The sequence below is a fragment of the Leptonychotes weddellii genome, chromosome 4 (genome assembly GCF_054177405.1).
Source record: "Leptonychotes weddellii isolate Sample4059 chromosome 4, ASM5417740v2, whole genome shotgun sequence".
NCBI classification, from domain to species: domain Eukaryota; kingdom Metazoa; phylum Chordata; class Mammalia; order Carnivora; family Phocidae; genus Leptonychotes; species Leptonychotes weddellii.
In genome coordinates this window covers 87,352,428-87,379,780 of record NC_138372.1, presented here as the reverse complement: position 1 = coordinate 87,379,780, position 27,353 = coordinate 87,352,428, and the positions used below count along the sequence as shown (strand labels likewise).

The window sequence follows — 27,353 nt, the reverse complement described above, 5'->3', positions numbered from 1 at the left end:
TTGTAAGCATTCTTAAGCCAGTGAGATAAGAAAATGAAAAGCCATTTTGCAAGATGTTAGCACCTAAATAATTCTACAATAAGGACATAACTGATCTACTCTTGGCCCTTACCAGTAGGGACGAAAACAATGCACCATGCTTGCTTGTTCGCTGCTTCAGCCCAGTGAAGCGATAAACACACCTTGTGACTGTTTTCAGTGCTAGGTCAGATCACACAGCAGCGGCAGAACAGCTACTGTGGAAGGTGCGTCTCTAATTTTATGGGAGGGAGCAGCGTGCTCCTCCCTCGTGAAGGTAAAAGCTGAAGAATGATTATTGGTCTGATCGCCACCCCCCCGCCCCCGCCACTCGACACCATCCCGTCTCTCTCCTAGCTGGAGCAAGGGCGGGACTGTGGTTAGGAGAACAGTTAAGCCATTACTGTAGTCCACGCCTCCTCGCTTTCTCCAGCTTTTGATACGATGCCGGAGACTTCACAGATGCCCTGCGACTAGGAGAAAAAGAAACTTCAGTCACTGAAGACTATCTCCAGACTTATTATTGTGTGAAGCTGTTTAAAATCTGTCTTTGCTTGAACCTTTGTTAGTCTTTCTTTTGTTTATAGCTATATATAGTGCTATCCGATACAAAACCCTCTTCCTACAGGATTTTATTTAATTCTCCCAGCAATCCCCTGAAATAGGTAATGTTATTAGCCACATTTTTAAAAAGGGGTAACGGAGATTTCTAGAGATCGTGAAACTTGCCGAGAGTTGGTTAAATGGCAAATCAGAATTCAAACCCAGATCCGTCTGCTGTCCAGGCACATGTTCTTTCCGCTGCCTTATACTACTGCCCATCGTCACTCACTCACACCATCCGCGTGGTAAAAGGAAATCACCAGAGACTGCAATCAAACTACGCCTGATTCAAATCCTGGCTCTACCACTTCCTGTACATCACTGGGCAAATCAACTTCAGGTTTCTGAACTGTAAAATGGAGATAATAACATGGTCTTGCAAATTGTTGTGGTAACAGAATACATTCAACTGTTTCCAAAAGAACGAAGCACGTTCCTGGGCATATGAGACATTCAAACTTCAGTTTCCTCTTCCCTCTCCATTCTATCATTTAAGTGCTCTGTGCAAAGCATGGAGAGAGAAAAGAGTCCATCTTACAAAGCTCTCAGCCAAGTGAGTTGCAAACAATACTGTAGAGTCATCTTAGAGGCTTACATATGATGCTGGAGAAGCCCAGAAGAGAAAGAGGTGTCATGAAGTAACTGGAGGAAAGGACCTCTGAACATGGTTAAAGGAGCTTGCCGGGTGATGAGAAAGGACAGGGCAAGAGCACAAGAATGCTCTGGGGTGCCTGGGTGGCTCAGTCGTTAAGCGTCAGCCTTCGGCTCAGGTCATGATCCCAGGGTTCTGGGATCGAGCCCCGTATCGGGCTCCCTGTGCAGTGGGGAGCCTGCTTCTCCCTCAGCCTGCCGCACCCCCTGCTTGTGCTCCCTCTCTCTCTTCTCTCTCTGTCAAATAAATAAATAAATAATCTTAAAAAAATTGTTTAAAAAAAGGATGATTGCCAGTGAGAGTCGAGGGGGTATACTGAAGAAAGATTTAACAACAAAAAACGTGGTATACAGCTAGAACAAATGAGACAAGCCTCTGAGTTTCTGAACTATTAAAACTATACTGCTCCAAATACAAGTAGAAAAAAAATTAATTCTATATGTTTTTGGACTGAAAGAGAAACTGAATATATGTAGCTTAATGTATCATTAATATATACAAAGGCAGTACACAGATATTTCTGCCAGTGGCAGACATAGTTTAATAAATAAGTGAATGAAAATCAAGTAATCCCTAAGTTCTACCTTCGTTCCCTTTCTACTATCTGCGGAGGGGGGAATCTAAAAAACACAAATTAATTACAAGATAATGAGATGGGCAAGAAAAAGAACGAAGGGAAGAAAGCAAGAGTCTAGAAAAATCAGGCTATTTAATTACTTATGGAGGAAGGAAGTAGTAATCCACTTAAAAGAAAACTAATGATGTAATGTATGGTGATTAACATAATAAAAAAATTTTTTAAAAAGGGAACATGTGCTTGCTCTAATTCCAACTCTACTATTCTTATTAAACATTAATAGAGAAGGACAAGTTGAATTCCAAGCTTGTAAAGTTTAAAAAAGGAATTTTAAAATTTAAACAATACTAATATTAAGCAACAGTTACATAAAGTTATGTAAAAAAATAGTTATGTAAAAAGTAGGCCAAGAATGAGGGTAAGGAGAAAAAAAAATCAAAGGAATTAGATTTCTATGATTGTTACTTTTAATTACCTTATTTTATTTTATTTTTTATTTGAATTCTTTATTAATATCATGTTCAAATCACTCTATAGATGCACATATGCATCTTCATAAAACATGAAATGTCTTGGGGGAAAAAGGAAGACCTATGCACTTTCTGCATATTATATAGACACACACACAGGACACTTCACTGTGGGAGTAGAGACTAGGTAAAACATAGTATCTAATTTGGGGCGCCTGGGTGGCTCAGATGGTTAAGCGTCTGCCTTCGGCTCAGGTCATGATCCCAGCGTGCTGGGATCGAGTCCCGCATCGGGCTCTCTGCTCCTTGGGAGGCTGCTTCTCCCTCTGCCTCTCTCTCTCTCTGTCTCTCATGAATAAATAAATAAAAATCTTTATAAAAAAAAAACATAGTATCTAATTCATCTACTCAAAGTAAATACCAGACTAATAAGTAATAGTTCCTTTCCAAGGAGCAGTTTGGAGTTTAGAAATCCTCAGTACAAAATGAAAATCGGCCTTCAAAGGGACTGCTTCTTAAATAAAACTTTTCAGAAACTAAATTCAGAATTTTAGGAGTGACCCTGCTTTAATATAACAATATAATTTATACAGCTACAATTCCATCCCCAAAGTGTTTCAACAATTCCATCCCCAAAGTGTTTAAAAAAAAAAAAAAAAAAAAAAGGATGTTTATTTATTAAAAGATTACTGGGAGGGGAAAAAGCACCATTTCACATTCCCTTGAAGTAGTAACATTACCCAGATCAATAGTTAAAAAACATCCTTCCCGTTTAAGTAAATGAAAAAGTTAACCCCCCCCCACAAATAGCCTAGCTTTTAATTTTGAATACTTTAAACCTTGCTGACCTGTGGATTAATTCATTAATCACATGTCAATAAAAACACAGTATAAAAATCACTTAGGCTTTAAATATATGAGCTGCTATATAGCCTCTTTACCCTTCTTATAAACCAACTGGCCATGAGAGAAATGGTCTGCTTTTATCTCATTCATGTTTTCTTGTCTTAATATGGTCCTCTACACATAATAAAATATAATATGGGAGGTAATTATACAATTTCACTTATATAAAAGTATATGTCTTACATAACACACTGAATTATAAAAAGGTTAATGAGAAAAATTATTGTTTTTCAAATTTTTTCTGATCAAACTATAATTTCTCTAAATCTGCAATCAAAATAGTTTATATTATTCTATAAGAAATCTAATTATTCATCATTTTGAACTGCCCAGATATTAAATAATTCATCTGACTTCAGCTGTCATAAAATGCACGTTTATATGCATGCTTTTCAACAATCGTTATTTCCAAACATTTAATTCAATCCCTATACTCACTGCAACAAATAAGACACTTAAAGATTGATAACCATATGCTATTAGCATTTCCAAAAATTCGTCACTTATGAATGATCTATAGCCTTATGCTTTCAATTCAATTTATATTGTGAATATTTATATTGTAGCCTTCTGTAATATTTCAAACCTTAGAGATTTAAATATAAAATAAAGACCTCCCTCCACTCATTGACTATGTTTAATTCCTCTCTGTAACACCAGCACCTTGCACAGTGACTGATGTATTATAAGCATTCAAAAAAACGCTTATTCAATAGATGAATGACTGAACCAAGAATGAAAGAATAAATAACTAAATGATATGACTATCTAATAACATGTTACAGAGAATCATATCATTAATTCTTTTCAGGTAATAAATCACTTCCCTAAATTGTCCTTAATTTCTGCAGGCATCAATTTATAAAATTCAAATGCACATTTTCAAAATGCTTCAAGCAGGTTGGCAACTGCGAAAATAGAGACACTTCCAAATTTATACATTAATATTGTATTAATGTATTAATGTATTAATGAATGTATTAATACATTCATTCAGAATGAAAAGAAGTTATTATAATTATTATACTGAAGGTCAAGAATTTATTTAGCTATTTAAAAGCCAGGCAAGAATAATCATTTTGGGTGAAACTCGATGAAACAGAAAACCAAAGAGGCTATTACCAGGAACAAATGCTAATTAAGTGCCCATTATGTACAGGGCACTATAATAAACACTAAAATCGAATTTTCCTTGAGGAGAAAGAATATGGAACCTCAAACCTGTGTTCTAAAATGCGTAAGACACACTGTCCTTGGAGACGGACTACCAAGAATTTAAAAAATGAATGACCAAGAAGAGAGTGAACTACTAATCAAAATAGTATATGAATTTCAATATAATAATTTAGTATGCTTGGTTTTCCAAAATACACATATTGCATAACACTAAAGATGCAGCTGTAAAAATCAAAAGTGACATAGTAAATGCCTTAAAGATAAAACTTCACAAGACTAAAACACGGAAGATTTACGGGTGAAAAATGGTTTGGAGCCATAATGACAAAACAAAACCTAATATACTAATCTTGCTAGAACAAACAAACAAAAACCAGTATTATTAAGAATACTATTGGGCGCCTGGGTGGCTCAGATGGTTAAGCGTCTGCCTTCGGCTCAGGTCATGATCCCAGGGTCCTGGGATCGAGTCCCACATCGGGCTCGTGGCTCAGCGGGGAGCCTGCTTCTCCCTCTGACCCTCTCCCCTCTCATGCTGTTTCTCTCTCGCTCGCTCTCTAAAAAATAAATAAAATCTTAAAAAAAAAAAAAAAAAAGAATACTACTTATGTAGTTCTACTTATGAATGCAAGAACTTTCCTTGTCTGTTTTGTTTACTTCTACCACTCAGCACAGTGCCTGACAAATATTTGTTGTTGTCCAGAAATGGAAATATGTCAGTGTGGCAGGACCCTTGTCTTCAAACACCTTACTAAAGAGATACTGAACTACTAATCACAATTCAGCATTAACCAGTGCTAAAACAGAATATGTCAGAGAACACAGAGAAACAGAGTACAGGGCATACTGTCCAGGAAATGCCTCCAAGAAGTGAGCGAACTTGAAGGAAAATGGAATTAACTAAGAATATGAGAGAAGAAATTCATACTATCTTTTCATTCCGTAAACATTCATAAAGCATGACTAAAGTACAGGAAAATGAAAAATCAGAGAACTAGTTAGGGACATGCAACTAGGACAGATTGGCTATTTGGGAGGTATAATGAAACATGAGAATTTATTGCCATCAATAGAATGTATACTCTACAAAGGCAAAGAGCTTTTTGTCTGTTTTTCTACTGTTCGTGGGAGGCAGTAGAAATGGCCGTAACTTGTCTCCTCCTTTTATTCGCACCTCTTGAAATGTGATTTCATAGCTCCTCCCATTAAAAAAAATAAAGCCTTTTATTCAGTCTTGAATTTCAGCCAACTTGTGACTTGCTTTTGCCAACAGAATATAGCAGAAACAACACTGTACCAGCTCCAAATGTAAGCTGCAAAAATCTTATATGCTTCTACTCTCTCTTGGAACCCTGCTGCTGCCAGAAAAAGCCTAGTCTAGCCTACTGGATGATGAGAGACACATACCCAGTCAATTCCTTTTACCTTAGACCAGAGATCATCAAACTTTCTGTAAAGGGACAGATAGTAAAAACTCTAGGCTTTAAGGGCCATATATATATGATCTCTGCCACATAGTCTTCTTTTGTCTTTTATTTTACAACTCTTCAAAAATATAAACAACATTCTTAGCTTAGGGGCCATAAATGGATTTCCAACCCCTGCCTCAGATGATGGCCAACCAACCAACTCCCAGAAGTCGAACTATCTAGCAGACTGTAACTGACAGCCCAGCCAAGACCAAGAGAACCTCACCTTCATGAGCCCAGTACAAATCATCAACCCAAAAATCATGAACTAAGTAACTGGTTGTTTTTTTGCCACTACGTTTTGAGTGGTGAGTTAATCATTAAAAGCTTACAGGTACACTACTCTAGCTTTCATTCCTAGAACAGTACCTGTCACTTAGTAGACACTCACTAAATACCCAGTGAATAAAATAATGAATAGGAAGAATTACAGGAGTCCCAACATGACATTTTATGCCAAGATTTGCAAACTCAAAGGTCCACAGGAGCCAGACAAGTAAATTAAGTGAAGTAATCAGTATAGAGAATAAATTTGAAAACAGTGGCAGAGAATCTATACCTGGAGGCCAGGAAAACACCTGGGAGGCAGTCTAGGCAAGAACAAAGGCAGTGGGAGTGGGAAGAAAAAACAAGGAACAAAGAATCTGAGGTAGAAGCAAAAGATTTTAGGCAGAGATTGTCCAACTGGATAAGAATTCAAGATCTAACTATATGTTGTCTGTAAGTAACATACTTTAGATTCAAAGAAATATTCTTTTGCATAAATGGTGCTGGGGCAGTTGGATACCCACTTGCAAAAAGATGAATTTTAATCTCTTCCTCACACTATACACAAAAATTACCTCAAACAGACCACAGATCTAAATGTAAGAACGAAATTATAAAACTTTTGGAGGAAAATATAGGAGTAAATCCTTGAGATCTTGAATTAGGCAATGCTTTCTTTTCTTTTTTTTTTAAATTTATTTATTTGAGAGAGAAAGAGAGCGCGAGAGCAGGAACACAAGCAGGGGGAATGGGAAAGGGAGAAGCAGGCTTCCTGCCGAGCAGGGAGCCAGATGCGGGGCTCGATCCTAAAACCCTGGGATCATGACCTGAGCCAAAGGCAGATGCTTAACGACTGAGCCACCCAGGCACCCTAGGCAATGCTTTCTTAAATACAACACCAAAGCACAAGATAAAAGACAAAACTGATCAACTGACCTTAATCAAAATTACAATCTTTTGTGTTTCAAAAGACACCATTCAAGAGAGTAAAAAAGGCAAACTAGGCAAATCCCTAGATAGAAAAAAGGTAAGTGGCTGCCAGGGGCTGAAGGGAGTGAGGAAGGGGGAGTGGCTGCTAATGGATACTGGCTTTCTTCTGAAGGTAATGAAAATATTCTGAAATTACCTACTGGTGATGATTGTACAACCTTGTGAATATACTAAAAACTACTGAATTGTGCACTTTAAAGGAGTCAATATTATGGTATGTGAATTATATCTCAAGTTTTTAAAAAATTTTAGTTAAAAAATAACCCATAGACAAGGAGAAAATATTTTTAAGTCTAATAAAGAGACTTGTGTCCAGAATATATAGAGAACTTGTATGGCTCAATAATAAAAAGACAACTAATTCAATTTTTAAATGGGCAAAGGCGGGGTGCCTGGGTGGCTCAGTTGGTTGAGCATCTCTAACTCTTGATTTCGGCTCAGGTCATGATCTCAGGGTCCTGAGATCAAATCCCCCACCCCCCACCTCAGGCTCCATGCTCAGTGGGAAGTCTGCTTGAGATTCTCTCTCCTCTACTCCTCCCCTCCCCCACTCCACCTCGCTTACGCAGGTTCTCTCTCTCTCCTCCTCTAAAAATAAATAATAAATAATGGGCAAAGGAAGACATACAAATAGCTAATAAGCACATGAAAAGATGCTCAACATTGTTAATCATTAGGGAAATACAAATTAAAACCAAATGAAATACCATTTCTCACCCACTAGGACGGCTATAATCAAAAAGACAGTATCAAGTATCAGTGAGACTGTAGAGAAATCAGAACCTTCATAAGTTGCTGGTGGAAATACAAAATGGTGTAGCCACTTTGGAAGTCAGTTTGGCATTTTCTTCAAAAAGTTAAACACAGATTTACTGTACGACCCAGCAATTCCACTCTTAGGTATCTACCAAGAGAAATGAAAACCTATATTCATACAAAGACCCATATACAAATGTTCACAGAAGTATTACTCATAATAGCCAAAACCTAGAAACATCCCAAATGCCCATCAACTATTGACTGAATTGGAAAAATCTGACATATCCATACAATGAAGTGCTACTCGACAATAAAAAGGAACAAAGTAACAGATACAAAATACACCATGAATGAACCTTCAAAAACAATACGCTCAGTGAAGGAAGTCAGACAGAAAAAACCATATTGTATGATTCTATTCACATGAATATTCAAAAAAAAGAGGCAAATATAGAGATAAAAAGTAGATTAATGGTTGCCTAGGATTGGGAATGAAAATGAGCAACTCTAAGTGGTTATGAGGCTTCTTTTCAAGGTGATGGAAAGGTTATAAAATTAGATGTGGTGATGGTTATACCATTCTATAAATATACTAAAGTTTACTGGATTGTACCCTTAAAACAGAGAAATTTTATGATATGTAAATCATACCTCCATAAAGCTGTTTAAAAAAAAAAGAATCAGCAGAATTTGGTAACTGATTAGCGGTCGTGAAAAACTGGGAGAAATCTTAAAAAAAAAGAAAAAGAAAGAAAGAAACCTAGATGTTTGGCTCTAACAACTGATACAGATAGGAGTACCCTTTATTGAAAAGGCAGAGTGGAAAGGAGAGGGAACAGGTTTATTGTGGGGGGGGGGGGGATGATGAATCTGGTTTTGGGCATACTAAATATTATGGACTGATATAAAGACATCCAGCTGAAGATGACCAAAAAGCAGTATGAAAAACAGATTTAAGATTCATTCACTCAACAAATGTGTATTGAATGACCACAATGTACAAGGAACCACATTTGGCCCTGGAAATACAGTAGTTGACCAGCAAGATCCAGTCCCTGCTTTCATGGAGCTCATAGTCAGTGGGGATAAAAATTAAAAAGGAGACTTCTTTGATATATTACTATGCAACTGAGAAGAATCAAAGAAGAAGTGATAGTTTAGACATGATGTGACTTAAATCATCAAAGGATGAAGAGTACAGAAAGGAGAAAGAGGGCCAAGGATGTGAACAGAGATTTAATGACTAGTGACTGTACATACAGGAAGTTGAGCCATGAAGATGACAGACAACCAACCAGAGAGAGAAGAGGGAATACCTATGACTGAAGGAACAGAGAGTTCGAGAAAGAGGAAGTAGTTAAAAGTACAAAGTATCAGCAAGATGAAGAAGGCAAAAAAAGCATTTAAATCATCTGATTTAGCTCTTCATTCATGCAACAAGTATTTTTTGAGGAGCTATATATGCCAGGGACTTTGGCTTTTATTCTGGGTGAAAGGCAGGAGCCATTACAGAGTTCTGAGGAGAGGAAAGACATGATTGATTGAACATTTTTAAAGGTCACTCAGAGAAGATTAAGAACACAAGGGCAGAGCTGGGAGACCAGTTAGGTGGCTCCGCACTAAACCAAGTAAGAGATGATGGTGACAGCAGTGGAGAAAGGGAGTAAAGGTCAGATTCTGAATAAATTGTAAAGTTAGAGCCAACAGGACTTCCTGATGTATTTCGTGTGAGGTTTGAGAGTAACAAGTCAGTGAGACAAGACTGTAGGGCTTTGGCCTAGACAACAGGAATCGCATTAAATGAAAACAGGATTGCTGCAGATGGAGACATTTGGAGGAGGCAGAGGTCAGGAGTTTGTTTACAGACACATTCCATTTGCAATGCCTCTTAGAGATAGGAGTGAAGACGTCTGATGATCACTTGGATAGATGAATGTAGAGTTCAGGAGAGAGGTGTGGACATTAAGAAGCTAGGGAGAGAGGAACCAGCAAAGCAGAGTGAGAAGAAGCACTAAGTATAAAGGAAGAAAACCAGGAGAAGCAATATCATATCCCCCAAACCAAGAAAAGAAAACATGATCATGGAAGAAAGAGTGTTCTACTATATATACCTGAGGTTCTCAACCAGGGGGGGTGACTGTCCCCTCAAGGGACATTTGGCAATACCTGGAAGCGTTTTTGATAGTCTGACTGGAGAAGGTAGAGTATGCTACCAGCATCTAGTAGGGAGAGGCCAGGCATAATGCTGAATATTCTATAATGCACAGGACAATCCTCCTCCTACCCCCTGCTGAAATTCACACCTCTTTGGAGATGGTGACTCAACTTTTATGTGATTAAATTTCTAAGTAATTATAATTATTTTTTTGGCATAATAAGAAGTGAAAGCTCTTCTGTTAAAGTGGGATAGTTATCCTCAATCATGTACATAAAGATATAAACACAAAAGACCACAAAGGAATATATTATAAATCACAGTTCCCTAAATAGTTTATTATCGCCTACATGTTTGTATTTTCCAAATTTTCTTATAAGTATGTGTTACTTTGAGAATTAGGGAAATTTTATACTTTTTTTTTTGAAGTATAATGGTCACTAAATATGAATGCATGGGAATTAAAGCTGTATGGCCTCTTATGTAACAGGATTCTGAATTCTGCTGAAAGAGAATACATTAGGAGGAAATCACTTCTGCAAAGTAAATCCTGAAGTTTTATGTTATTTTCTAATAGCTGTGGATTTAGAGAGCATAAATCAAATGTTAATCCTTTCAAATGTTATGACCTGTACCAGCAAATTCAGTGTTCTATTAAATGATTTAGGAGGACAGCTCTAAATGAAGATAAACAAAAAATACCCTAGAAATAAAAAACCAGCCAGAGAAGCAGATCTGATCACAGGTGCTTCTCTAATAAAATTTACAGATACAGGAGTACCTGGAGGTAGACCCACAATCCTCAAAATGCCAATGTCAGCCCCATGTCCTATCCTCTGCAGGCTCTTCGTTGAAGGAGAAATACAAATGGCCATTAATAACAGGAAGCGATGCTTATCCTCACTAAAAATCAAGGATTGCAAATTAAAACCATAAATATACCATTTTATGGCCACTAGGATCAGAAGAAATTCCAATCGTGGAGGAAAATGTGGATCCACAAAACTCTTATACATTATTAGTGTGGTAGGAATTTGTTATATTTATGATTGCAATCCTTTCCTGTTCTAAGTATTACAAGTATCTTTTGCCAATCTCTGACTTGCCTTTTCAGTTATTTTATGGTACCTCCTGACAAACAGAAGTTCCTAATTTTAAGGTAGCCAAATTTATTGATTTTTTGTTCCTTTATGATAAACAAAATCCTTCTTTAAAAAAAAAATCCTTCCCTATCCTGAGGTCACAAAAACATGCCTCTATATTGAAAAATTCAGGATTTCGTCCTGCTCATTTAAGTAAAAGCAGTATAGCATAGAGGTTAAGGTCACAGACAAATATGGCTCTGCCATCGCGACCCTGGGCAAATTACCTGGTTTCTCTGTGCTTGCCTCAGTTTCTTCACATTAAAAAAATGGTGGTAATAATAGCACCTACAATTAAAGATAAATGTAATGATCAAAGGACTAAATGTGTGTTAAGTGCTAGAACAAGATCAAGTATATAATAAGCACAACAGAAGTGTTAGCAGTTTTTATTAAGGCTTTAATCTGACTGAATTTGATTTTGTATAGGGCGTGAAGGAGAGATTCCATTCCATTTTTTCCCCATATGAACAGCTAATTATTCCAGCAATATATGGTAAATAGTCTATCCTCTTCCCACTAATGGGCAGCACCACTCTGACATTCTAAGTTTCCATAAAGATCTACTTCTGTGCCTCCCTTCTGCTGCTTTGATCTATTTATCTCTGTGCTTCTACCATACTGCCAAACTACAAGTCCTTGACAGTGATTACTACACTGGACAGTATAGACCTAGCCCCCACCCCTAACTTGTTCTTCAAGTTTCCAGGATAACTTGTCCTTTGCAAATTTTGAAATAAGATTTCACACTGCATTTTATTTTTTTTAAAGATTTTATTTATTTGAGAGAGAGAGAGAGAACACGAGCAGGCTGAAGGGCAGAAGGAGAAGCAGACTCCCTGCTGAGCAAGGAGCCCGATGCAGGGCCTGATCCCGGAATTCTGGGATCATGACCTGAGCTGAAGGCAGATACTTAACTGACTGAGCCACCCAGGCACCCCTACATTGCTTTTTTGAAAGCTACTGGAACTTTGAATGAAACGGCATAAACTTACAAATTTGTCAGAAACTGACTGAACTCTTTTATCCAGTCTCCCTATCCATAGACATGATCTTTCTCTCCATTTACTTGTGACTTTTTGTTTTCTTTCAATAAAATCTTACTATAGTCCCTATAAAGGTCTTATACATTTCTGTTTAACTTATATCTACATATCTGTTTGTGGAATAAATGTCATCTTATTAAAATATATTTTTAAAAAAAGATTTCTGATTTAAATGCCATTCACTTTTAGTCATTATTTTATATCCAGCAATTAAACTAATAATTCCTCTGCAGACTCCTTGGAGTTTTCTATGTAGACAATGCTATCTTCTATAAATAATGACTATTTTGTTTCCCCCTTTCTAATTCTTAAATTCTTTTTTTCTTTATTTATTTGAGACAGAGAGACAGCACATGAGTGCGGGGAGGGGCAGAGGGAGAGAATCTTCAAGCACACTCCTGGTTGAGTGGGGAGCCCATTGCAGGGCTTGATCTCATGACCCATCAAATCATGACCTGCACTGAAACCAAGAGTCAGACACTCAACCGACTGAGCCACCCAGGTGCCCCTCTAATTCTTAAATGAAAGAATTCTTTCAATTTTTTGTCTTGTCTCATTAAGTTGACTAGAATTTCCAGCTAAAAATATATTTTCAATAACTCATAACTAATTTATATATTTATAACTTAAAATTTATAATTTCCAATATAATGTAGAAATAGTGATGGTGACCATCTTTGTTGTCTTTAATTTAAAGAAAAAGAATGTTTCTACTACTTTATTATTGAGTATCTTGCTGTAGGTTTTTAGTTGATTTCAAAGGTTAAGAAAGTCCTTCTATTCCAAGTTTGCTAGGAATTTTTACCATGAATGGAGACTGGTGAATTTTATCAATTTTTTTTATCTATTGAGATGTTACAATACCTTTGCATTCCTAGCTGGTCATGAAAATATAACCATGCTGGGTTTATCTTTCTTATATACCATTGCTTAATTAGCTAATATTTTGTTTGGGAATTCTGAACCCACATTAATAAGTGAAATGAACTAGTAATTTTCCTCTCTCATGCTGTCCTTATTTGGTTTTAATATTCAAGAAATACTAATCTCATAGACTAGATTTTCATTTTATTTTAACTTTCTCAGTTTGTATACTACTGGAATTATCATTCCTTTAAAGTTTGAAACACTGACTGAGCCTATTTTCTTTCAGGAAGATCTCAGATTGTTGACTTAATTTCTTCACTCAAACTTTTGTTTTTTAATTTCTTCTTCAACCAATTTTGATAAGCTACATTCTTTTAGAAACTTGTATATTTCATTTAAATTTTCAAATTTTGCAGCATAAGAATGTTCACAGAATTCTCTTTAATACCTATAGTGTAATATCCCATTTTTCATTCCTAATATTGTTTTATTAAGTGCCTTCTTTTTAAAAGAATTTTTGAATTTGCTAGATTTTATCTTATTAACTTCTGCTCTTTATTATTTCCTTCTTTCTACTTTGTTTAAATTTATTCTATTTTCTTTCTTTTTCTTAACTTCTTACACCACATGATTAGTACATTAGTTTTCAGCCTTTCTTCGTATATTCCTTTAAGGCTGTAAATTGTCCTGTGAACACTGTTTAAACTGCATTCTGCAAGCTTGGATCTATAGTAATTTCATTATTCAGTACTAAGTATTTTTTTAAATTCCCATTATGATTTCTTCTTTGATCAAGAAGTTAGAAAGATTTTTTCCCCCCAGAAGTGTATATGATGGTGTGGAAAGGAGGATACTGATTTCTAACTTTGTTCTACTTCAGTCAGAAAATGTAGTCTGATGATAGGGAAATTTGTTGAGACTTTCATGGCCTTAAGCAGGAGGTGGCAAACTAAGACCTATAGGCCAAATCCAGCCAGTCACCTGTATTTATAAATAAAAGTTTATTGGAATATAGCCACACCGATGTGTTTACACATTCTCTATGGCTGCTTTCACTCTGTAACAGCAGAGCTGAATATTGCAAATAAGTTGCAAATAGTTGGGGGGAAAATCCCCATATGACCCACAAAGCAGAAAATACTTAGGATTTGGCCATTTATCAAAAGTTTGCAAAGTCCTGGCCTAAAGCATGGTCAATTTTCATGAATGTTCAATAGATGCTTGAAAGAAAGGGGTTACATTTTCCAATTGTTGGGAATAGGGGTCTATATACATTAACCAAATCAAATTTGTTAATAATGTTCTATCTTCTATAACTTCACTTTTTTTGTCTGCTAAATCTAGACTTACTAAGATGTGTGTAAAAAATTTCAACTATGATGAAGGATTTGTCAAAATTTTCTTAGAGTTGTCTACTTTTTTTTTTTTTTTGGGGAGTTAAGCTATTAGGTTCATATAAATTTAGAAACAGCTTCCTACCAAAAATCAACATTTTATCATGATATAGAGCCCTCTCAGATGCTAATAATATTTTGCCATAAAATATATTTGGTCTGATAATATCATTACTGTACAAGAAATATTTTGGTTAGTATTTGCTATTTTTTTCCCACTGTTTTCAATCTTTTTCTGTCCTCATCCTTTAGGTATTCTCTTATAAATGGCATATAACTAGATTGTTCCCTCTTTCAGTTTGATTTAATACTTAATTTGATTACTGATATTTAGATTTTATTTCTGCCATTTTATCCTGTGCTTTTTATTTTGCCCACATTTTTTCTCTTTCCTCCCTTCTGTTAAATTGACTAGTTTTTTCCTAATTTCATATTTTTTCTTTCCCCATTTAGAAGATATCCTGTTTCCATTCTTTTGAATGTTAAGCTTTAACTTTTAACTTCCATATTTGTAATACGAAATTTAGCTTCTTCCCAAATAACACAAGGGCCTGAAGATGTTCTACATCTAGTTATCTCCTTCCCCCTTACACCAAATTATAGTACAGTACTTTATGACTACCCTGATATTATTGAGGTCTTTTGAACTCCATACATTAGATGTTTCTGTTTTGCATCATTAGTGTATGTTTAGATTTATCCCCATGTCTACCATCTTACTTCATTATGCTCCTTCTTACATCTCAAACCTCGTTTCTAAAATCAGAAGTAAATCATTCAAAGATACTTGGAGGAATGGGGGTTTTAGCTAAACAGGTAAACTTCCTATTTTTGTTTATCTGAAAATATCTTCATTTTGCCTTCACGTTTCAAAGAACTGTTTCATCCCTAGAAAACAAGCAAGTGTATTTCTTGGGCTTCCAAAATGTGAAGATTACAATCTTTTTTCTAAAATCTTTTTCACTTCAAATAGTCAAATATTGTCTCTTCTCCCATTTTCCCCTCTATCATCTTCTGAAATTTACTCCTCTCTTACCTTTTTTGTCACAATTTCTACCCCTTGGCCTCTGTACTATCTTCTTTGTACTAGCTTCAGACCTACATTTTAGTAATTTTTCTCCTCTGCTGTGTCTAATCTCTTATTTAACCTTACCATTATTTTTTTTTTATTTGGCATTCCTATAATTTCTAATTGGTTCATTTTCAAAACTGCCTGGTCAATAACAGTCACCTCCTCCTTACTCATGCTATCAATTTCTTTTATTCCTTTAACGTTAAAATGCTTCATTCATAAACTGCATTTATAGTCCAAGAACTGGAGTCTACTGAGTTTGGTTCTTCCGTATGCTGTTCCTACTGACTTTCACTCATGGTGGCTTATTGTGACAGTAATTTCTGATTGTGTGCTCCTATTTTATGTAACTCTGTGGCAATTCTTTGCAGCCTGATTGAAGATGTTTACTTCCAAGCAGAATCAGAGTATGGTTCTGCCAAGCACATACAGCATTTATTAAAGACCAGGTCCCATCTTATCATTCTAGAATTAGGCTTTTTCAGATGGTGCAAACAGTATAAACCCTAAATGTGCACATGAGGGCAAGTGAGTGGCCACCAATTCTCAGGGGAGACTTCTGCTTTTAACCTCTATTCAGAGACCAGACCATAGAGAACCTTTTCTTTGCCTGCTTCTGGAGGGTAAGAACGTTTCCCCTTTACGCTTGCTTGCCCTTACCCTAGTCTCCAATCTGACTTCCCAAACTGTGGAAGCCCTGATCTTAGTCCCCAGCGCCTCTGTGCTCTAAAGTTACAGGTCACCTACATCCATATTTGTTCCCAGGGTATCCAATGGCTTCAAAGCCATCTCACTTCCCTGATATTCTGCTTGTTCCTTTTTGCAGACTCATCCATTCATTCGAAATAACTTTCTGTTGTTGTGCGATCTTTTTTTCTTAATCAAGCATGTTTTAAATGTTTTAGAACTGAAAGGTTCAGGGAGTTATATGGTCATAAAAAGAAATCCAATGAATACTTTCTTAATGCTCAACCTAAAATCCAATGAATATTTTCTTGACTGCTCCACCTAATGCCATAGCCATATCAAGTTCTTAAACATTTTCTAGCTTAAAAAAACTGTGTACATTTGGGGCTTGAACAGTTGATAGTCACAACTGTCCTGAAAAGCCTATGCCACTTCATATTATATTTTATAAATTTGCAGAGTTGCATATAATGAATGGCAGGAACAGTAAGGCTGATGTTTCAGAACCAGTTGTTTAGCTAGGAGAAGAACCAAGGCAACGAACTACCCAAACTCCATATCTCAATATGGTTTTGTTGTCTTGCTATCATTTATGCAGGTAACATAGTGAACAGTAATAATTATGAAAAAAATGCTAGCGAAAGTTGACAAAGGGATTCTAAAATTTATATGCAAATTTAAAGGATTCATAATAGCCAAGAATAAAGTTGGAGTGCTTATATACCAGATATTAAGACTTATTATAAAACTATAGTAATTAAGATAGCATGTTACTAGAGCAAGGACAGACAACAGAAAAATGAAGAGAATAGAGCTGCACTGTCCAATATAGTAGTCACCACACACATGTGACCACTGAGCACTTGAAATGTGGCTAGTGCAATTCAGGAAGCAAATTAATTTTTTTATTTTAATGAATTTAAATTCAAACTTAAACTTAAGAAACTTAAGTACAGGGATGCCTGGGTGGCTCAGTCGGTTAAGCGTCTGCCTTCAGCTCAGGTCATGATCCCAGGGTCCTGGGACCGAGCCCCACATCAGGCTCCCTGCTCAGCAGGGAGTCTGCTTCTCCCTCTGCCTGCTGCTCCCCCTGCTTGTGCCCTCTCTCTCTCTGACAAATAAATAAAATCTTAAAAAAAAAAGAAAGAAAGAAACTTAAGTACAGTTTGGACCAACTTAGGTATGTGAATCTATTTTTTCAACTTTAAATTTTATGAAATCTAAATACAGATCAAGTATTAATAATGATGATTTTATGTGTGAGTTGAGATGTGCAGTAAATGTAAACTACATGCCAGATATCAAAGACAGTACAAAAAATATAAAATATCTCAATAATTCCATATTGATTACATATTAAGATATTATTTTATTATACTGGGCTTAATAAGATACCATTTAAATAAGTTTCATCAGTTTCTTTTTACTTTTTTTTAACGGGGCGACTAGAAAATTTGTAGTTACATGTATGGCTCACATTTGTGACTTACATTATACTTCTACTGAACAGCCCAGGGTATAGTGTGTCCAGAAAAAGACTCACTCATGTATAGCTGATTTATAAGAAAGATTACATTGCAAGTAAGTGGGGGAAAGGATGATCTTTTCAATAAATAGAGTTGAGTGAACTGAAGGAAAAAAAAAAAGAATCTTTGAGCATTCACATAATAAAAATCAATTCCAGTTAGATTGTATACCTAAATGAGAAAGTCAAAATAATAAAGCTGTTGGAAGAAAACAAAGAGTATCTTCATTACATTGGGTGAGGCAAAGATTTCTAAACAGGTTATAAAGTATTAATCTTGTTTTAAAATTGCTCAATTAGACTACACTAAAATTAAGAACTTCTGCTCATCAAAAGACACCACTAAGGGAATGAAAAGGCAAGCCAGAGTGGGGAAAAAAAGCATTTGAAGGGGGAAGCACATGAAAGAGATGGAGTATGTGAGACACATGCACACATGTGCACACATACACACAGAACATATCCATTGTATATACACTAATATCTTAATATTTTTTAAAGATTTTATTTTATTTTATTTTTTTATTTGACAGAGAGATACAGGGAGAGAGGGAACACAAGCAGGGGAAGTGGGAGAGAGAGAAGCAGGCTTCCCACTGAGCAGGGAGCCCGATGCGGGGCTCGATCCCAGGACCCTGGGATCATGACCTGAGCCGAAGGCAGACGCTTAACGACTGAGCCACCCAGGCTCAGATTTTAAGTAATCTCTACACCCAAAGTGGGGCTCAAACTCACAACCCCGAGACCAAGAATCACATGCTCCACTGACTGAGCCAGCCAGGCACCCTAATACCTTAATATTTGACCATAGTTTTCCTGTTAATATGTTTTACTTAAGCAAAATTTCAAGCAACTGAATGTTACCCATTCAAGGAACAAAAATTTTCAACCAATCTTTATTCACTTTATAAATACTTATATATATTCTTGGTTGTGAATGTAAAGATAATGCACACAAAATCAACCTTTACGTAGACTACATAAGGTCACTATTGGAGTCAGTATATAAAAAGATATCCTCAAACGAAAGGTATCCTCTGAAAAAGTTTACCTTCAAATTAAAAGTAATATTTAAAAACATAATTAGGACTTACAGTCCAGACGAGATGGCTTAAACTGGTTTCTCCCTACTCCTCCCTCAAGGTACAACTATAAGCCCTAAAAATAATGCAAGAGACAGTTGGCAGTTCTCTTTTCTTATTCCAGTTGTGAATTTCCAAAGGAGAACTTTGGAAGGTATCAAAAGGAAGACACACTGGTTTGGGATCCTAAGACTAGAGGAACAATAGAGAGGCACGGCTTCTATGCCCTCCCTTCCATCCAACAGAAGAAGACCTAACCCAGAAGAAGGTGACATAACCCTGGCATGTCCCAATCTCCAACCTAGTACAGAAGACAGTCCAGGTGGGCCAGTTCTTCTCTGGAATTCAACAAGAATCTCTCCAATGGCACCACCAATTGAGCCCACCACCAAAGGCAAGAAGGTATGACTGGAAGTCCCACTAACAAGCAGCAGTCAGAGGTAACAATCTCCTATCTCTTTCCTTTCAAGAACTGAGATTTCCCCGTCCTACAGAGAAATACAGGATGGCCAGATAACATTGGCAAGAAGGATTCTGCCACAAGTGACCAGCCCGGGGAGCACCTTTGGTCTCAGAGGCCTGAAACTCCCCTCTTCCATACAGAGATATGAGGTGGCCCAGTCTAAGGAAAGCCCTTTCACTTCCTCTGGCAGCACCAACAGGGACCAGGGGGAGCCCCAGAGGCACCAGATAAACTAAGCAGATCAAAATAACACCACAAAGACTCAGAAAATTAAGCCATCATTGGAATCATATCCCCAAGAGGAGGCTGAATGTCATGCTAAACCTTAACAGAATACCTATTAAAGCAAAAGATTTAAATAGGATTCAGAGTCTCCAATATAATAGATAAAATGCCCAGAATACAACAAAAAATCACCTATCACACCAAGAAATAAGAATATCACAACTGGAATAAGAAAAGACAATCAACTGTCATCAACACAAAGATGAATCAGATGTTAGAATTATCTGACAGGGATTGTAAAGAAGTGGCCATAAATATGTTTCAACAATCAATTTCATATTCTCTTGAAGCAAAAGAAAAAATTAAAACCTCAGGGAAAAAAAGAAGTTATAAAAAGGAGCCAAATGGAAATTACAGAATTGAAAAATATATTAACAGAAATGAAAAATACTCTCTAAAGGGGCTCAATAGTAGAGATGACAGAGAACAGAATCACTAAAGCTGAGAAAAGTATGGTAGAATTTAACCAATCTGAGCAACCAAGAAATAGACTGAACAGAAATGAACAAAGTTTCATGGAATCTGTTGGACTCTAATAAAAGAACCAGTAACATTTGTATCATCAGAGTCCCAGAAAGAGGCAAGAAAGGAGAATAGGATTGAAAGAGTACTCAAAGAAATAATGGCTAGAAATGCCCCCGAACTGGCAAAACACACAGAGATGCTAGAAGCTGAGCAGACACCAAACAGGATAAACCCAAGAAAATGTACAGCAAGATGTATCAAAATTAAACTTCTGCAAACTAAAGAAAGAAAAAATCTGGAAAGCAGCCCGAGAAAAACAATGAATTACCTCATCAAACTATGGAGGCCAGCAGTAACACCCATCATTTTTCAAGCACTGAAAGAAAAGAACTGTTAACCACTAATTCTATATCTAGAGAAACTATCCTTCAGGAATGAAGACAAAAAAAGACATTACAAACAAGAATTTCTAGAAGGATTTGTCAATAGCAGACATATTCTTAAAGAATGGCTTAAGAAGTTTCTTAAAAGAGAAAGAAACTGATAAAAAAGAAATAAAGGAAACCTGGAGCACACCAAGAAGAAAGAGTAACAGAAAGAGCAGAAATATGGGTACATGCAATAAACTATCCTTCTCATGAGTTTTATAGATCATATCTGAAGATGGAAACAAAAATTATAATATCATCTAGTGTTTAACATTTAAAAGTGGGGAAGATAAAGGAACCTACGCAGAAGTAAGGTTTTCATACTTACTCAAAGTGATAGAATGTTGATCCAGGAGACTAAGAACATACAGTAGTCCACTTTTATCCATGGGGCGGGGCGGGGGCGGGGGGTAATGTGTTCCAAGTGGATGCCTGAAACTACAGATAGTGTCAGAACCTATATATACTATATCTATTCTACACATACATACCTATGATAAAGCTTAATTTATAAATTAAGTACAGTAACAGATTAAGAATAATAAGAATAACATAAAACAATTATAAAATATACTGTAATAAAAGTTATGTGAATGTGGTCTGTCTCTCTCAAATATCTTACTGTCCTGTACTCACCCTTCTTGTGATGACATGAGGCAATAAAATGCCTACATGATGGCATGAAGTGAAATGAATGATGGACACTGTGATGAAGCTTTAGTCAACTACTGACTCCCTGACCTTCGGCAGGAAGAGGATCATCTGCTTCTGGACCACAGGTGACTGCAGGTAGATGAAACTTAGGAAAGTTTAACTGTAACTACGGGGGACTACTGTGTGTGTGCATGTGTGTGTCTGTGTGTGTGCGTGTGTGTGTGTGTGTGAGAGAGAGAGTGAGAAACCCCAAGCAACACTATAAAAACTATACCGAATAGAAATAATAAAATGGCAGACTTAAGCACTAACATATTAATAATTACTACTATTGCAAAAAATAATAATAATTACTACTATTCATACAGGTGAAGCCCTAACCTCTAATGTGACTATATTTGGAGAAAGGGCCTTTAGGATGTAATTAAAGTCACACAAAGTCAAAGGGTGGGGCCCTGATCCAATAGGATTAGTGTCCTTATAAGAAGAGATACTAGAGAGCTCCAATCTCTCTCCCACACACAAAGAACAGGTCATGTGGGCACACAGAATGACAGTGGCTACCTACAAGCCAAGAGGCCTCAGAATGGAACCTACTTTGCCAACACCTTGATCTTGGACTTCTCGGGCTCTAGAATTGTGAGAAAATGTCTACTGCTTAAGTCAACTAGCTTACAACATTTTGTTACAGCAGCCTGAGAAGACTTAAGACAATTACCTTAAAAGTAAATGATCTAAATACTAATCAAGACAGAGATTGACAGGATGCATTAAAAAAAAAAAAAAAAAAGCGACCTAAATACAAGCTGTCTACAAGAAACTTGGTCCAAATTCAACAACGGAAATAGGTTGCAAGTAAAAGGACTGGAAAAGGTATGCTATGCAAATGTTAATTTAAGAAAGCAAGAGTGATATCAATATCTGACAAAGTAGACTTCAAAACAAAGAAAATTATGAAAGACAAATAGGGATATTATAGAACAAAAAAAGAATCAATCTACCAGGAAAACATAATAAACTTTAATGTGCACGCACCAAAAAACAGAGCCTCAAAACACAGGAAGCAAAATCTGACAAACCTGAAAAAGGAAATAGACAAATTCACAATTAATAGTTGGAAATTTCAATATCCCCCTCAGCAACTAACAGAATTATTAGAAAGAAAATCAGCAAGGATGTAGGAGATATAAACAACAAAATTAATCAACAGGATCTAACTGACATAAATAGAACACCACAACCAACAACAGCAGAATACACAATTTTTTTCAAGTACCTATGGAAAATTCACTGAAAGAGACAATATCATGGGCTTTAAAACAAACCTTCACAAATCTTTAAAAATTGAAATCATATATACTGTGTTCTTTGTAATGGGCTCAACTAGAAATCAATAAAAGAAAGATAACAGGATAATCTGTAAACACATGAAAATGAAGCAGCCCACTTCTAAATAACCAAACACGTGTCAAACATCAAGTCTCAAAGGAACTTATAAAAAATACACAAAACTGAATGAAAATGAAATTATGGCATACCAAAATATGTGGGATGTAGCTAAAGCAGTACTGACAGGGAAATGTGTAGCCCTAAATATTTACATTAAAAATAAGGGAAGGTCTCAAATAGTCTAAGTTATTACCTCAAGAAATTAGAAAAAAAAAAAAAAAAGAATAAAACCAAAGCAAGAGGAAGAAGGAAATAAAGATAAAAGCAAAATCAGTGATAGTGGGAGAGGCCAATAGAGAAATAAAACAAAAAGCTGGTTCTTTGAAAACATATCATTAAAAGTGATTAACCTCTGTCTATGAAGACTAAAAAAGAGAGCAGACACAAATCACCAATAACAAGAACGAAACAGTAGATATCACTACAGATCCAAAAGCCATTAAAAGGATAATAAGTAGGGGTGCCTGGGTGGCTCAGCTGGTTAAGCACCTGACTCTTGGTTTTGGCTCAGGTCACGATATCATGGGATCAAGCCCAGTGCTGGGCTCCGTGCTAAGGGGGAAATCTGCTTGGAGATTCTCTCCCTCTGCCCTGCCCCCCACTCATGTGCTCTCTCACTTTCTCTAAAATAAATAAATATTTTTTAAAAATTTTTCTGGAAAAAAGGATATTAAGTAAATATTAGCAAATTTATAACTTTATACTTATAGATTCAATTATTTAGAAGAAAACGGTAATTCCTCAAAAACCACTCAACTAAGATGAAATAGATCATCTGAATAATCCTACAAACATTAAGGAAATTAAATTTGTAGCTTAAAAACTACAAAAGAAATCTCCAGGCTTAGAAGATTTCACTGGAGAATTTTATTAAATATTTAAAGAAAAATTAAAACCAATTTTATACAACCTGTCAAACTCTTCTAGAAAAAAGAAGAGGGAACATTTCCCAACTCATTTTGTGAGGCCAGTGCTACCTTTTCATTTATGTCTACACTAAAACCTGTGCATGAATGAATGTTCATACTATCACTACATGCAACAACTTGAAGAAACACCCAGGAAATTATGCTGAATGAAAAAAAGTCAATCCCCCCAAATTACATACTGCATGACTGCATTTATATAACATTTATGAAATGACAAAACTGTAGAAATGGAAAACAGATTAGTAGTTGCTGGGTTAGGAAGAGGGAGGGTGGGAAGGAGGTGAGTGTGGTTATAAGCGAAACTGGAAGGATCCTTGTGAAGGAATGGTCTTACAGCTTGTCTACGATGGTGGATACGCAACCTACACAAATGATAAACCTGTACAGAACTAAATACATACACACACACACACACACACACACATACACACACAATCCCTTACAGACAGTCAAAAGAGTAAAGATAGAGCCAGGCAGAGCAGGTTTTATCTACAGCTGTAAAGTCAGTTCACTCTAATGGTAGGAGGGAAAATTCCAAAAACAATAAGACTTCTATGGAAGCACACAGTCCAGCATCCAGATCACCAAATCCTGTATGAGACAATCATAGGCAAAGCCAAATCCAAACACACATGGTGGGGGGGGGGGGGGGAGTGCCAAGGTAGTTACAGACCATAGAGTATAACATGAACAAAACAAGAGTAGGGGCGCCTGGGTGGCTCAGTTGGTTAAGCGACTGCCTTCGGCTCAGGTCATGATCCTGGAGTCCCGGGATCGAGTCCCGCATCGCGCTCCCTGCTCAGCAGGGAGTCTGCTTCTCCCTCTGACCCTCCCCCATCTCATGCTCTCTCTCTCTCTCATTCTCTCTCTCAAATAAGTAAATAAATAAAATCTTTAAAAAAAAAAAAAAGAACAAAACAAGAGTAGACCAGAAAGACACCACAAAGCTAAGAACCATAAGTAATGACAGAGTCATAGCCCCTTATAACTGGTTTATTGCACTAGATGTAGATGTCCACTTCTGATTTCCTTCCTAAAATAATCAGAACTCTGTGAGATCTACTTAACCACAAAAATTATTGGCACCCATTATCATAATAGCAATACAGTTCCCTAGCTCTCTTAAGGTTTGTTACTCCCTACAGGCCGCAGATAAATAAAAAAGCCATGTATGTTCAGAATTATATGTTATATTAAGAGTGAAGCCCAAGTGCCTGGTACAAGCTTGATACAGAACATTTATTAAAGAACAGAAATGAGAGATAGAATAATTTATCAATGAATTAATAAAAGTCAGTGGACCCTTGTCCCATAAAAAGATACATTCACAGAAATTTTACATGCAGCTGCCGAGGGTCCTTGAAGGCCCTAAAGCCCAGATTTTATAAAACCTTGGGTTTAGATCCTCCATCTTGAGGAACGTACTCCAGCAATGTAGGTTATTTGCCTCTTTAAAGAAGAGGGTCACCTAAGACAATTTCTCAAAGCCCTCTCCCTCCAATGTTACTATTTAATGAGTCATACCCTGGTCAAAACACTGATGGGATTACCTCTCTTTCACTGTCTAGTAAGTGGTCCAGATTTTTAACTGAACATCTGATTTATTTAACAGAATCCTTAGACAAATTTACCATCTGGGACAGGTTTGAAATATAAGTTGGAAGCTAAAGAAACCATGGAAATCTTTTGTGGATTGTTAGTAAAGTCAAAAGATCATTAAGTAGAAAACATGAAGCACAATAGCCTCAGGGGGAAAAAAGGTCAATACCATGATGCTGCCCTATGCCAGACTGGTTAGAAAATATGCTCAGTTTAGCCCCGTTTCAGCAAAAATACATCTCAAAGCAAATGCTGTAGCCCTCTCAAAAAAAGAGAAAGTTTTAATCTAGAAAACTCATTAAAAATGTATGGAGCAATGAATTGGTCATAATAGATCACGAGATGTCTAAAAGTACACAAATTTTTTCAGGTCTCCCAAAGCAATCTTTATTGACTATCAGCATAAAAGCCACTCCCCAGTGTACAGACCTTTGACTTGGATTCCCTGAGCTGCAGGGTAGCTTTTTGAGTATACCTGAAAGTGAATTACTAATAAAGACTAGATTTTCCCAGAGAAACCATAAAATATTCAACATGGATAAACTGACTCTATCCTTACTACTTTCTTCACCTAAAGTCTTCCCATCAACCTCTTGAATTCCAAAAACTTCTCTTCGATTTGCAAAACTGCAGGATTATTCAAACTCCTTTACATATAAACTTTTTAGGAATGTCATCTATTCTGTTTTTTTAAAAGGCTGATTTTTTTTCACCTGAACGAAAGAATTGGAGTTTTTAAAATAAGTGAAAATAGGGTCAACTGGGTGGCTCAGTCGCATAATCATCCAACTATTGATCTCAGTTCAGGTCTTGATCTCAGTCAGGGTTGTGAGCTCAAGCCCCCCGTTGAGCTCCACGCTGGGTGTGGAACGTACTTAAAAAATAAATAAAAGAAAAAGAAAAGAAAAGAAGTAAAGATATATTTAATCCACAAGAATGTTTACAAAATAGAATTGGGTCACTGTCTTGGCAGTGAGTTCCTAAATCACAGCCCTTGTTTTCAATCTCTTTTTTCAGACTTTCATTTGCTACAATGTTGAAAGGGTGACAATAAAGCAGTAAAGCAACTAATGGAGCCAAAATGGAATTCCTTAAGGCAGGGGCCATGTTCCATGTCCAAATGCTAATGGACTGGGCTGTGCGTAGAGAATCACTCAGTCTAGGGGCTAGCAAGGAGGCTTGCCTCGGTCCAGCCAAAGCTGAGATTCTTCTGCAGCAATTCCAGTAAGAGGTCATTCCTCCCCTGCTCAACACTGCCAGCGTCTGGGACACGCTGCTGCTTTCTGAGACTGCCCACTCCATTCTCACAGCTCTGGCTGTTAGAAAGTTCTCTTATAGTGGGTACAAATCTGTCTCTCTGCAATTTCCACCCACCAGTTCTAATTCTATTCCTTGGGACCACACAGAAAAAGCCTAATCCTTCTTCCATTTTCCACATGTCAGCCCTTCAAATATTTGAGGAGAGTTATCAAGTTTCCCATGATCATCACAGTAGGCTGAATACATCCTAATGCCCAGAATCTCCAAGAATGTTATCTTATACGGCAAAAGGGACTTTGCAGATGTGATATATTAAGGATCGGGAGATAGAGAGGTTAGCCTGGATTATCCTGGTGGGTCCGATGTAATCAGAAGGGTCCTTATAAGAGGGAAGTAGGAGGGTCACAGTGAGAGAAGAAGATATGAAGGAGGAAGCAGAGGCTGGAGTGATGCACTCTGAAAATGAAGGAAGGGGCTAGAAGCCCAGGAATGCAGGCAGCCTCTGGAAGCTAAAAAAGGCAAGAAATTAGATTCTTTCCTACAGCATACAGAGGGAATGTAGCCTTGCATACCCATGTAGACTTCTGACCTCTGGAACTGTACAGTAATACATCTGTGCTCATTTAGGCCACTAAATTTAGGCCACTAAATTTAGGCCACTAATAACCTGTTGCAGCAGCAACAGGAAACTAATAGACTCATTCTCTTTCCAGACTGAAAGATTTCTTCAACCACTCTTTAAATGGCACACAATTTCAAGTCTCACCCTTTGAGATACTCCCAATCTTTCTTTTGTCTAAAATCCTATGTGTTCCCTTCATCCTAGCCTTGCTACCTCTTCTCCTGGCCCAAAATAGCTTTAAAATTACCCTCCAGCAATGATGTCTAAAGCCGTATCCATTTGATGCACTGGCCCTTACCAAGTACATTCTCAGAGTAACTGCTCAATAAACAAGTGTTAAGT

The 27,353-nt window shown here is 36.7% G+C and overlaps 1 protein-coding gene across 5 annotated transcripts in view; it reads right to left on the bottom strand.

The window, feature by feature from the left end:
* Window positions 1-27,353, bottom strand: part of MAGI3 (membrane associated guanylate kinase, WW and PDZ domain containing 3) — a 230,754-nt gene that overhangs the window by 173,908 nt on the left and 29,493 nt on the right. The window contains exon 2 of one of the 5 annotated variants that reach the window (XM_081815696.1): window positions 20,827-20,936. The exons of the other annotated variants lie outside the window; for them this stretch is intronic. Coding sequence (XP_081671822.1) covers window positions 20,827-20,887 — 61 coding nt within the window. The 5' untranslated portion in view covers window positions 20,888-20,936. The remainder of the gene's footprint in view (window positions 1-20,826; window positions 20,937-27,353) is intronic. 5 annotated transcript variants of the gene reach the window in all.